Source organism: Octopus sinensis, linkage group LG29 (genome assembly GCF_006345805.1).
Source record: "Octopus sinensis linkage group LG29, ASM634580v1, whole genome shotgun sequence".
Taxonomy (NCBI): domain Eukaryota; kingdom Metazoa; phylum Mollusca; class Cephalopoda; order Octopoda; family Octopodidae; genus Octopus; species Octopus sinensis.
This window is the reverse complement of record NC_043025.1, coordinates 16,200,463-16,212,962: the sequence shown is the minus strand read 5'-3', so window position 1 is coordinate 16,212,962 and position 12,500 is coordinate 16,200,463. Positions and strand designations below refer to the sequence as shown.

At 40.9% G+C, this 12,500-nt stretch overlaps 1 protein-coding gene and 1 long non-coding RNA gene across 2 annotated transcripts in view; both read right to left on the bottom strand.

The window, feature by feature from the left end:
• Positions 1–1,484, bottom strand: part of LOC118768418 — a 1,572-nt gene extending 88 nt beyond the window's left edge. The window contains exons 1-2 of the long non-coding RNA XR_005004232.1: positions 1,428–1,484; positions 1–96 (exon numbers count right to left, since the gene is read on the bottom strand). The exon at positions 1–96 is cut by the window's left edge and continues 88 nt beyond it. This is a non-coding gene — a long non-coding RNA (uncharacterized LOC118768418). The remainder of the gene's footprint in view (positions 97–1,427) is intronic.
• The window catches only part of LOC115226122 (D-aspartate oxidase), a 73,090-nt gene that overhangs the window by 18,190 nt on the left and 42,400 nt on the right, over positions 1–12,500 (bottom strand). Inside the window, exon 7 of the mRNA XM_036514873.1 lies at positions 11,062–11,163. Within this exon, the coding sequence (XP_036370766.1) occupies positions 11,062–11,163 (102 nt within the window). The remainder of the gene's footprint in view (positions 1–11,061; positions 11,164–12,500) is intronic.

Sequence of the window (12,500 nt, the reverse complement as noted above, 5' to 3'; positions counted from 1 at the left end):
ATATCCATTATATATATGTGCACATACATATATAGATAGATATATATACACACACCATCAACTAACTGGCTAAAACCATACACATTATGAGTGTGTCTGTATATACATACATGATGGAATTGTGTGTCAGAGAAACACTCTGGAACTTCTGGAGCTCTCACAGTCTCATCCGACCCTCACAATATGGATTTGTCCCTAACTCCAGCTGCAGTGACCAGCTTGTCGAGTTCCTTGAGGACATTACTCAGATCACTGACAGTGGCTCATGGGTGGATGTTGTCTACCTTGACTTTGCTAAGGCTTTCAACTCTGTGCCACACAAAAGGCTTATGGTGAAACTCTCTGCAATGGGTGTGGGGGATGACCTTTTTAACTGGTTGAAATCCTTCATCCTCAGCCGAAAGGAGGTAGTCACAGTTCTAGGACAGCACTCTACACCATATGAGATGTCATCGGGTGTACCACAGGGATCTGTCCTTGGTCCCCTCCTGTTTGTGGCATACATTATGGACATAGATGTCAATTTAAAAAATGCCACAGTATTGAAATATGCAGACGACATCAAGCTGTACCTTGAAATCAAGAGGACTGATCCTGATGTCTACAACTCTTTCCTGCAATCAGACCTAGACACAATGCAGCAATGGATCACAGACTGGCAACTGAAACTGGCTGTGGACAAGTGTACCACCATGCATTTTGTATGCGTCCACATACTCCCTCCACAACACTGATATCAAGAAATCCTCTTGCGAGCGTGACCTAGGCATCACTGTCAGCAGTGATTTGCGTTGACAAAGCATATCTCTAAAATTGTCAGAAGGCCGAGGGTGTCTTGGCATCACTCAGCAGACTTTTGTTAGCCGCTCTCCAGCCATCTATTTAAAACTGTATACAGCTATGGTACGACCGCACTTGGAATTCACATCATCAGTTTGGAATCCCTATCTTGCTCAGAACATTGACCTCCTGGAATCTGTCCAGAGATGTGCAACCAAACGCATACCCTCCATCAGACACCTACCATATTCTGAGCACCTTGTTTCCCTGGGCATGGATTCACTGAAGCTCCGGCGTCTGGCGACGGACTTGGTAAACACCCACAAAGTTATCAACCACCTCACCAAAACAACACTGAACACCTTTTTGATCTCCATGTGTCTAACACACGTGGACATGCCTACAAAGTCAGAAAACATACAGCTCCCATGACTTTCGGAAACATTTTTCACGCTCAGAGTTGCTGAAGCATGGAATAAACTGCCTGCGTCAGTTGTTGACTGCCATGACACTGCATCCTTTAAGGCCCTCATGCTTTCCGAAATCCGCCGAAACTACACCTGATTATATATACACTTTAGATGAGTTGTAGTGCACCTGAGCACTGTACACAATTATTATTATTATTATTATTATTAATTATACACATATATATATATGCACACACACACACACGCAGGTGTGTGTGTATGCACGCATGCACATATGTGCAATGAGATCAAAGCAATTAGATATATGTGGGTGTATGCTATAGTATATATCTATATGCACACAAACACATATACACGTGTAAGTGTATATATACATATATATATGTGTGTGTATGTATAAGCACCAATGCAAGTATTATACATATAGAGGAATATTTACACATCTTTTGCGAATATTAAATTGCTATTTTATATAAATATATATTATCCACATGTGCATATACATATACACATGCATGCATATATATATACATATATATATACACATACATATAGATATACATACATATTTTTATCTACACACACACACACACACACATTATGTATTTATTCTTTTACTGGTTTCAATCACTGGACTGTGGCCATGCTGGAGTACTGCCTTCAAGTGTTTTAGTCAAGCGTATTGACTGCAGCACTATTATGGTATTTTGTTAATATCTATTTGCCGAACTGCTAAGTCATAGGACACAAAGGGAGATGACATAAACAATACCGGTTTTCAGACAGGTGCAAATACAAACACACAAAAGACAGACAGACATTATATATGTGCACAGTAGGCTTCTGCATCGTACTCGAGGTTATAGAAGACACTTGCCCAAGGTGCCATGTGGTGAGATTGAACCAGGAACCACGAGATTGCTATGCCTACACTTTATACACACACGTACATATATATACACATACATACACACACACGAAAATATGTGTGCATGTATGTATATATCCATATACACACAATGTATAATCCTTTCTCTCACATACACAAAGACATATACAAGTTTATACACACACACGCTTGACCCTGGTGTATGATGTGTTAAAACGACAAAAAACAGAAATGAAGTCAGAATCTGAGTAACAGTTGGAATGTTCTTCCCCAGGGCTGATATGTCACCAATCACCAGCACCACCCACCCACCCACCCATTCTTCCCTCCAGCTAAACAGAAATTATACCAAGGGTATGCGAATCTTGCAGTTGGTGCAAGTGTCAAACTTGAAGCGGACGTTTTGCAGGAGCTGTCGACTTGAGACGTTTGGATTTTTTTTCCAAGAATTCATCAATCAGATCCTGTCTTTTCAGAACTAAATGTTTTCCTTTCCAATATTTCAACATTCCAAGTGCTTGCAACGTACTGACTATGTCATTGGCATTGATGGCTCTCTCTTGGCTGACGTCTTTGATACCTATTTCATTAGCTTTATATCGGTGCAAATAGTTTAACAAGACCTCTTTCCAGTAGCTACGGTAGCTAATAAGCCCAAGGTCAGAAAGGGGATGCTCAGGTGATCCTATCTTCTGTTCCATTCGGCTTTTTGCCATAGCCCTGACGCATGAATTGTGGAAGTGTGAGGATACAAGATACATTGTAATTCAAAAAGGAATTTTTTTCCTTTGAAAAATAGCCAACGATATGGCATCCACTGGAATCATTTTCAGTCATGACGTAGAATAAGAAGGGCTCAACATCGAAGTACAGGGTTTTATGGTCTAAAAACAGTTTAGCTAACAAACATAGATTTTGACAATAAACCTTATTTTTCTGCCCATCTACTTCGAACACTGAAATATTGTTTTTACGATAATTCTCATATATATATATATATATATATATATTCTAGCAAAAACTGTCTGATGAACGGCAACAAGAAACTCAGAGTAACAGATTTTGTTGAATTTTCTGCTGCTTTAAATAAAGTATATATATATTTTTATAATATAATATAAATATATATTATATATTGCAAGATGCCGTGCAGTGGGACTGAACCTGGGACCATGTGGTTGGGCAGCAAGCTTCTTAGCACACTGCCACACCTGCACCCATATTTAAACATGTGAATCACGTTTTGCTCAAAATACACCCAATTCTTATCAACAGAAACAGAGTCGTCCTGCAACATGGTAGTGCAAGGGCACATCCAGTGCAGTAAACCAATGCAGAAATGAGGCCGAGAACCTCTACCCCCGACCCTCCTCACTCGCCAGACCAAACCACCATCAGATCTTCACTGATTGACATCACTTAAACCCTTTAATGGTGGAAAAACATTCAAAAAGAAGGACAATCTCAAACTGACATTCTAGATTTTTCTGCTAAACAATCTGAATTTTTTGTCTTTTTCTTTTTGCCCAAGAAAACTGGTTTTGAGGTGAGAAAATGTTATTGTGAACGACAGTGATTATATTTTGAACAACTAAAAATACATTTACATGTTTCATGCTGATTTAAAACCGTTACCTGAAATGTGATATGGCTTTTCGGCACCCCTAACGCACGCACGCACACACATATATGTATATGTGTACAAGTGTGTGTGTGTGGATTTTTTATATATGTACATATACATATACATATATATATATATATGTGTATAATATAAATAATATATATATATATATATATAGGCACAGGAGTGGCTGTGTGGTAAGTAGCTTGTTTACCAACCACATGGTTCCGGGTTCAGTCCCACTGCATGGAACCTTGGGTAAGTGTCTTCTTCTATAGCCTCAGGCCAACCAAAGCCTTGTGAGTGGATTTGGTAGACGGAAACTGAAAAGAAGCCTGTCGTATATATGTATATATATATATATGCGTATGTGTGTTTGTCCCCCTAGCATTGCTTGACAAACATAGATTTTGACAATAAACCTTATTTTTCTGCCCATCTACTTCGAACACTGGTGTGTTTATGTCCCCGTTACTTAGCGGCTCGGCAAAAGAGACCGATAGAATAAGTACTGGGCTTACAAAAAGAATAAGTCCCGGGGGGCGAGTTGCTCAATTAAAGGTGGTGCTCCAGCATGGCCGCAGTCAAATGACTGAAACAAGTAAAAGAGTAAAAGGGAGAGTATATATATATGCATATATATATGCACACATCCATATATGGGTACAGGATGCCACAAACAGTAAACAACATGAGATACAAAAACAAATGAGTTGAATATGCAAACAAAAAGAGAAACAAATGGAAAACAGGACAAGTAACGTAAAGAATGACTCTTCATCAGTTCTTGGCTGTCTATCTACTCCGCATTTCGAGCATTGAACGACAATATGTGTCTTCAAAGGCAGTTGCTCACACAAATGCCAAAATAAAATTGGGGATTTATGGCGGGACAAAGTTTGGATATCATCATCATCATCGTTTAACGTCTGCTTTCCATACTAGCATGGGTTGGACGATTTGACTGAGGACTAGCGAACAAGATCGCTGAACCAGGCTCCAATCTGATCTGGCAGAGTTTCTGCAGCTGGATGCCCTTCCTAACACCAACCACTCTGGGAGTGTAGTGGGTGCTTTTATGTGTCACCGGCACGAGGGCCAGTCAGGCGGTAGTGGCAATGGTCATGGAAAAATCGTGTTCTTTTTTTTACATATCTCTTGCACACTGGCACAGGTGCCAGTATGGCGACGCTAGTAACGATGAAGCTCGAATGGTGCTTTTTCATGCCACCGGCACCAACGCCAGTTAGCCACTCTGGCAACGATCATGCTTGATGATGCCAGTCATCAAATTTGATTTCAATTCCTATTTCACTTGCCTCAACAGGTCTTCGCAAGCAGTGTCCAATGAAGAGAAGGTATGCATAAGTGGGCTGGTTACACTCCTGGCTTAGGCCACAAGGTTATGGTCTCATTTGGCTTGCCGGGTCTTCTCAAGTACAGCATATTTCCAAAAGTCTCGGTCACTAGTCATTTCCTTGGTGAGGCTTAAAGTTCGAAGGTCATGCTTCACCACATCATCCCAGGTCTTCCTGGGTCTACCTCTTCCACAGGTTCCCTCAACCTCTAGGGTGTGGCACTTTCTCACACAACTATCTTCATCCATTCTCGTCACATGACCATACCAGCGCAGTTGTCTCTCTTGCACACCACAACTGATGCTTCTTAGGTCCAACTTCTCTCTCAAGGTACTTACACTCAGTTGATTATGAACACTGACATTACACATCCATCGGATCATACTGGCTTCATTCCTTGCAAGCTTACGCATGTCCTCAACAGTCACAGCCCATGTTTCACTGCAATGTAGCATGGCTGTTCGTACACATGCGTCATAAGGTCTACCTTTTACTCTGAGCGAGAGGCCTTTTGTCACCAGCAGAGGTAAGAGCTCTCTGAACTTTGCCCAGGCTATTCTTATTCTAGCAGCTACACTTTCAGTGCACCCTCCCACTCTACTGACTTGATCACCTAGGTAACGGAAGCTATCAACTACATAGTGAAATCCTATTTTATGGACTCAACCATATTCTAAAATAAGTCGAAAGGTAAGCTACTATAAATCAGCACACACTTTCCGGACAACCTAATATATAATATATATATATATATACAGGTGTGGTGAATAAACTGCAGTCTAAATTACACTGACATCTCATTTTAACTGATGCATTTACAAAAATTACATAAAAATATCTTGAAATACTAAAGAGCAAATTTATTCAATAAAATCGTCATTGGCATCAACAACAGCCTCTAGATGACTTCAGAATCTCCTAGAACTCTTCTGAATGGTCTCCTTGTTTAAGTTAGGGAATGCAGAAATTGTCTGACAGCCATGACTGGATTCTCCTGCTTGTGTGGCATGGTGCAGAGTCCTGTTGCCAGGCATAGGGTCTTCCAGCAGCCACCCTCTTGACCCAATGCAACAACTACCTCCTCCAGGTACTTGATGTAAGCCTCCATGTTGAGTCCGAGGCTGTGTGGAAAGATGAATAGAAGCATAACATTGCCATCAACAGCGATCACTCCAAACTACATGATGTTGACTGGATGTTTGATTTTTATCAGTCTCAGTATACGTCCTCAGATTGATGCCCAAACACTCTGAAATGTTCGTATTGGAGTTTCCAGCATGAATGCTAAGCAGTACAGCATGTCATTTCCAAATTTCTGGCAGAAAGAATTGCGTCATGGTGCTGTTTTTCTCTCAGACAGTACCCAACTGACCCTACCATACTGTGTAGTTAAGAAAATAAAAAACAATCAATGCGCATGCACAAAATTAAAAATATAAAGTGGTACCAATTTACCCTCTGCCCTCTGTCACCAATTGGCCTCGTTCTTATCTTTAGAGGTGCAAAACTGAAAAGAATCACTGATGGACATTATTGTAGAGCTGAACACAAAGTCATTTCTACTCTTCTCCTCTGGAAGCCATCTGCTTGCGATACCAGAGGGTGCACACTCTCCTACTCTGATATAATCTCCAGGGATACAGGCATCCAGCCTCCGTAATGCTATGATGGACCGCGACTACAGTCGAACAATGATGATGATGATGAGGATGAAGAATTATGGACTTTCTGTTTGGCTCATATTTGCTTTTTACATTCAGTACAACACGTTGTTTTCATTTATCAGGTAATGGAACACAACACACACCGAATTTGTATTAACAAGTAAGTTTGTGTGTGGTGTGTGTGTGTGTGTGTGTACGTATGTATGTATATATGTTGTATGTATGTATGCATGTATGTATGCACACACACACACACACATATATATATATATATATATATACATATATATATACATATACATATATATATACATATATATATATACATATATATATATATATACATATATATATATACATCCGTCATCCATCTGCGACGATACTTCCGTCGTAACTGCTTCCTGTCCTTTCTCGCCCGCCTTGTAAGGCTTCTGGTCGACAAATTTTCCCTCTCTGTCTTCCACGATAATCCAGCGTTTGCAATACTTTTTTCGTCTGGCGTTAACAGCCCTTCTTATCTTGTTCTCCTTGTCCTGTCTCTCACTGTTATATATTTATTTTTCCACTGTTTATATATATATTTTTTACTGTTTATATGTTTGTACTGTCGTTACCGTCTTGCTTTTTTTACCCCTCTGCGAAAAGATCTCAGAATTTTAATTGATTTGCTTTTCGCGGGAAGGAATTTTTCTTCGAAGTATACGTCTCGCTTTTATCCTTCGAAACGTTTAGTAGATGAAATCTTAGCGACTGAAGAAGGGGATTTTTCGTTGTGCTTATTGTCCTGTATCTCCCCCTTTTTTTGCTTGTCTTGTTCCTTGGTTTGTGTCTATGTGTTTCGTCTCTCTATGTGTTCGACGTCTTTTTGGTGTCCTGTACACATATATGCGTGTATATGTACATGTAGAGGTAGGTACGTACATATATGTTTATATATATGCATATATTCTATTTTATTAACATTATATATATATATATATAATATATATATATATACATATATATACATATATATATATATATACATATATATATATGTATATACATATATATACATATATATATATATATATATATACACCCACACACACACTTTCAGTGCAAATGTTTTTTTTATATGGTGCCCTATTTTACAATCCTGTAAATGATAATAATGGTATTTTTATATAATTTTAAAGTTTATGGCAATCACTGAGCAATGACTAAGGAAAGGGCAGAAAAGGATAGGAGAGCCTTCTTTTTTTCTGTCGAGGGCTTCTATGCCCTTTCCTTAGTCATTGCACAGTGATCGGCATAAGCTTTAAAATTATATAAAAATACCATTATTAACATTTACATATATAGGCGCAGGAGTGGCTGTGTGGTAAGTAGCTTGCCAACCTACCACATGGTTCCGGGTTCAGTCCCACTGCGTGGCATCTTGGGCAAGTGTCTTCTGCTATAGCCCCAGGCCGACCAATGCCTTGTGAGTGGAATTGGTAGACGGAAACTGAAAGAAGCCTGTCGTATATATGTATATGTATATGCGTGTGTGTGTTTGTGTGAGTGTGTTTGTCCCCCTAGCATTGCTTGACAACCGATGCTGGTGTGTTTACGTCCCCGTCACTTAGCGGTTCGGCAAAAGAGAGCGATAGAATAAGTACTGGGCTTACAAAAGAATAAGTCCCAGGGTCGAGTTGCTCAACTAAAGGCGGTGCTCCAGCATGGCCGCAGTCAAATGACTGAAACAAGTAAAAGAGTAAAGAGTATATATATATATATTTACATATAAGTCCCTGTGTGTGTGTCTTTGTGTCTATGTGCCCCCACTCTGCTTGACAAACGGTGCTGGTGTGTTTACGTCCCTGTAACTTGGCAGTTCGGCAAAAGCGAATGATAGAAAAGTACCAGACTTTAAAAATGTAAGTACAGGGGTCGATTCATTCGAGTAGAAATTCAAGGCGGTGCCGCAGTATGGCCGCAGTCTAATAATGACTGAAACAAGTAAAAGAGAAAAGAAAAGAGATATACACACACACACACACACAACACACTCTAAAAGCACTCTAGAGCAAACACCCTGCCCACCACCACCGCAACAACAACAACAACAACAGCTGGCACAATTCCCAAACCTTGTTATCAATTGTAGTTTTCTTTCTTTCTTTCTTTTTACTCTTTTGTTTGTTGTTTTTCCCTTCTGTTTGTTTGTTGTTTTTGTAATTAAGAGACAACAGTGAAAGGTCATCAGAGAAGGTCAACAGCTGCTAAACACCACCGTCCCAACCACGACCAACACCACCACATCAAATACCACTATGTCATCACTGCTCATCATCCCCTCACACACACACACACACACACACACTGCTTATATAATCACCACCACCTCCACCACCACCACCACCATCGCCACCATTTGTTTACCTTCCCAAGCTCCAGCCCACCCCCTACCTCCTCATCCCTCCATCTGTTTTTATTCAACCCTTCCTGGGACTATTGCATAACAACAGCCAACAGAGTAGGACAAATACCAACAAGATGACTTCTAGGTCAGTATGCTAGAAATAGCAGCCAAATCTCCCTCAAATCACACCCTTCTCTCTTATCTATGTATTTATGTATGAGCCAATAAGGGAGACCTCTAGATGGTAGCTAGACCTGGTAGAAATAGCAGCCAAATCTCCCTCAAATCACACCCTACTCTCTTATCTATGTATATCTGCATGAGCCAATAGGCGAGACCTCTATATGGTAGCTAGATCTGGTAGAAATAGCAGCCAAATCTCCCTCAAACCACACCCTACTATCTTATGTATGTATATCTGCATGAGCCAATAGGCGAGACCTCTACATGGTAGCTAGACCTGGTAGAAATAGCAGCCAAATCTCCCTCAAATCACACCCTACTCTCTTATGTATGTATATATGTATGTATGAGCCAAAGAGGGAGACCTCTACATGGTAGCTAGACCTGGTAGAAATAGCAGCCAAATCTCCCTCAAATCACACCCTACTCTCTTACGTAGGTATATATGTATGTATGAGCCAATAAGGGAGACCTCTATATGGTAGCTAGCCCTGGTAGAAATAGCAGCCAAATCTCCCTCAAATCACATCCTACTCTCTTATCTATGTATACATGTATGAGCCAATAAGAGAGACCTCTATATGGTAGCTAGAACTGGTAGAAATAGCAGCCAAATCTCCCTCAAATCACACCCTACTCTCTTATCTATGTATATATGTATGAGCCAATAAGAGAGACCTCTACATGGTAGCTAGACCTGGCAGAAATAGCAGCCAAATCTCCCTCAAATCACACCCTACTCTCTTATCTATGTATACATGTATGAGCCAATAAGAGAGACCTCTATATGGTAGCTAGCCCTGGTAGAAATAGCAACCAAATCTCCCTCAAATCACACCCTACTCTCTTATCTATGTATACATGTATGAGCCAATAAGAGAGACCTCTACATGGTAGCTAGACCTGGCAGAAATAGCAGCCAAATCTCTCTCAAATCACACCCTACTCTCTTATGTATGTGTGAGCCAATAAGGGAGACCTCTATATGGTAGCTAGAACTGGTAGAAATAGCAGCCAAATCTCCCTCAAATCACACCCTACTCTCTTATCTATGTATATCTGTATGAGCCAATAGGCAAGACCTCTACATGGTAGCTAGACCTGGCAGAAATAGCAGCCAAATCTCCCTCAAATCACACCCTACTCTCTTATGTATGTGTGAGCCAATAAGGGAGACCTCTATATGGTAGCTAGAACTGGTAGAAATAGCAGCCAAATCTCCCTCAAATCACACCCTACTCTCTTATGTATGTATATATATATATGTATGAGCCAATAAGGGAGACCTCTATATGGTAGCTAGACCTGGCAGAAATAGCAGCCAAATCACCCTCAAATTACACCCTACTTTCTTATATATGTATATATGTATGAGCCAATAAGGGAGACCTCTATATGGTAGCTTGACCTGGTAGAAATAGCAGCCAAATCTCCCTCAAATTACACCCTACTCTCTTATCTATGTATATATGTATGTATGAGACAATAAGAGAGACCTCTATATGGTAGCTAGATCTGGTAGAAATAGCAGCCAAATCACCCTCAAATTACACCCTACTCTCTTATGTATGTATATATGTATGTATGAGCCAATAAGGGAGACCTCTATATGGTAGCTTGACCTGGTAGAAATGGCAGTCAAATCTCCCTCCGCAAATCACAATCTACAGTCTTGTGTGTGTGAGCAAATGTATGGAAGATAAAAAAGAAAATCATCAAGAAGAAGAACTGAGAGAGCAGACTTACTTGGATCAGCTGGCCCTTCACAGGGTACACCAAGGGATCAGGTACAAGGTCCTTTGCTCCAAGGCCCGAACAGTTGACAACCACATCGTAGACTCCCACGAGCTTGTACGATGTTAATGGCATTGTTGTTGTGTTGTTGTTGTTGTTGTGTTGTTGGGTGGTGGTGGTGGTGGTGGTGGTGGTGGTGGTGGTGTGGTGGTGGTGAGGCATCAGAGATTGGATGGCAGAAATTTCGGATGATTGATGCAAAAGAGAAAATAGATATCATAGCAGCAGTGTTTCAAAAATAGGGGTTTCAAATTTTGGAAGGAAGCCAGTAATTTCAAGGGAGGAGCTAAGTCGACTGCATCGACCCCCCCCCTCCCAGTATTCAACCGGTACTTGTTTTATCAACCCCCGAAAGGAGGAAAGGCAAAGTTGACCTTGCTGGAATTTGAACTCAGAAGACAAAAAGCTGCAAGAAATACTGCTCAGCCCTTGGCCTGGCATGCTAACCATTCTGCCAGCTTAATAACAACAGCAACAACAAGAAGAATCCCATCGACTAATGGTAATAGGCTTGAAATTTTTGAGGAGGGGGGTGTCAGCTAATTACACTGGCCCCAGTATGCCACTGGTACTTATTCTATCAATCCTGAAAAAATAAAAGACAAAGTGAACCTCGGCAGAATTTGAACTCAGAACGTAGCAATTTGGCCAGGCAGGAGGAGGAGGAGGAGAGTTTTCTTTATTGAGCACAAAGAAAGAGTTTACATCAAGGAAAGCATTGTGGATGCCCCAGGAGAAAACAATGAATGTGTGTGTGTGTGTGTGTGTGTGTGTGTGTGTGTGTCTAACACAAAAAAGATATCTTAACAATGTATAAATTCTGAATAGGGAGATGTTGAAGGGCTGCTCATGGAACCCACCCAGCCCCCACCACCACAAAAACCACAGGTGGCTTCTGGGGCATATGACATTTTTCAGTTATCATCTCCATTTTACAGGCAAACCCATTCTCTTGCACCATTTTTGCCATTCTCATCCACCTTTCAACAAAACACTTTGCACTCCACCTCTCCATTTTCCTCCTCAAGTGAAACTGGAAGAATTTGATGAGGGATGGGCCAAAGAGGAAAGCGCTTGTCTTCAGCCTCTTAAATGCCTGGGTTTCACGAGGAAAATGTAACAATTGTGGAGAGTTTCTTCAAAAGTAATCCCACGTAGTAAGAATGGATGAAGATAGTTGTGCGAAAAAGTGCCACACTCTGGCAGTTGAGGGAACCTGTGGAAGAGGTAGACCCAGGAAAACCTGGGACGAGGTGGTGAAGAACGACCTTCGCTCTTTAGGTCTCACCGAGGAAATGACCAGAGACCGAGACCTTTGGAAGTATGCTGTGCGTGAGAAGACCCGGCAGGACAAGTGAGGCCATAACCCATGGCCCCTACCTGGGACATAG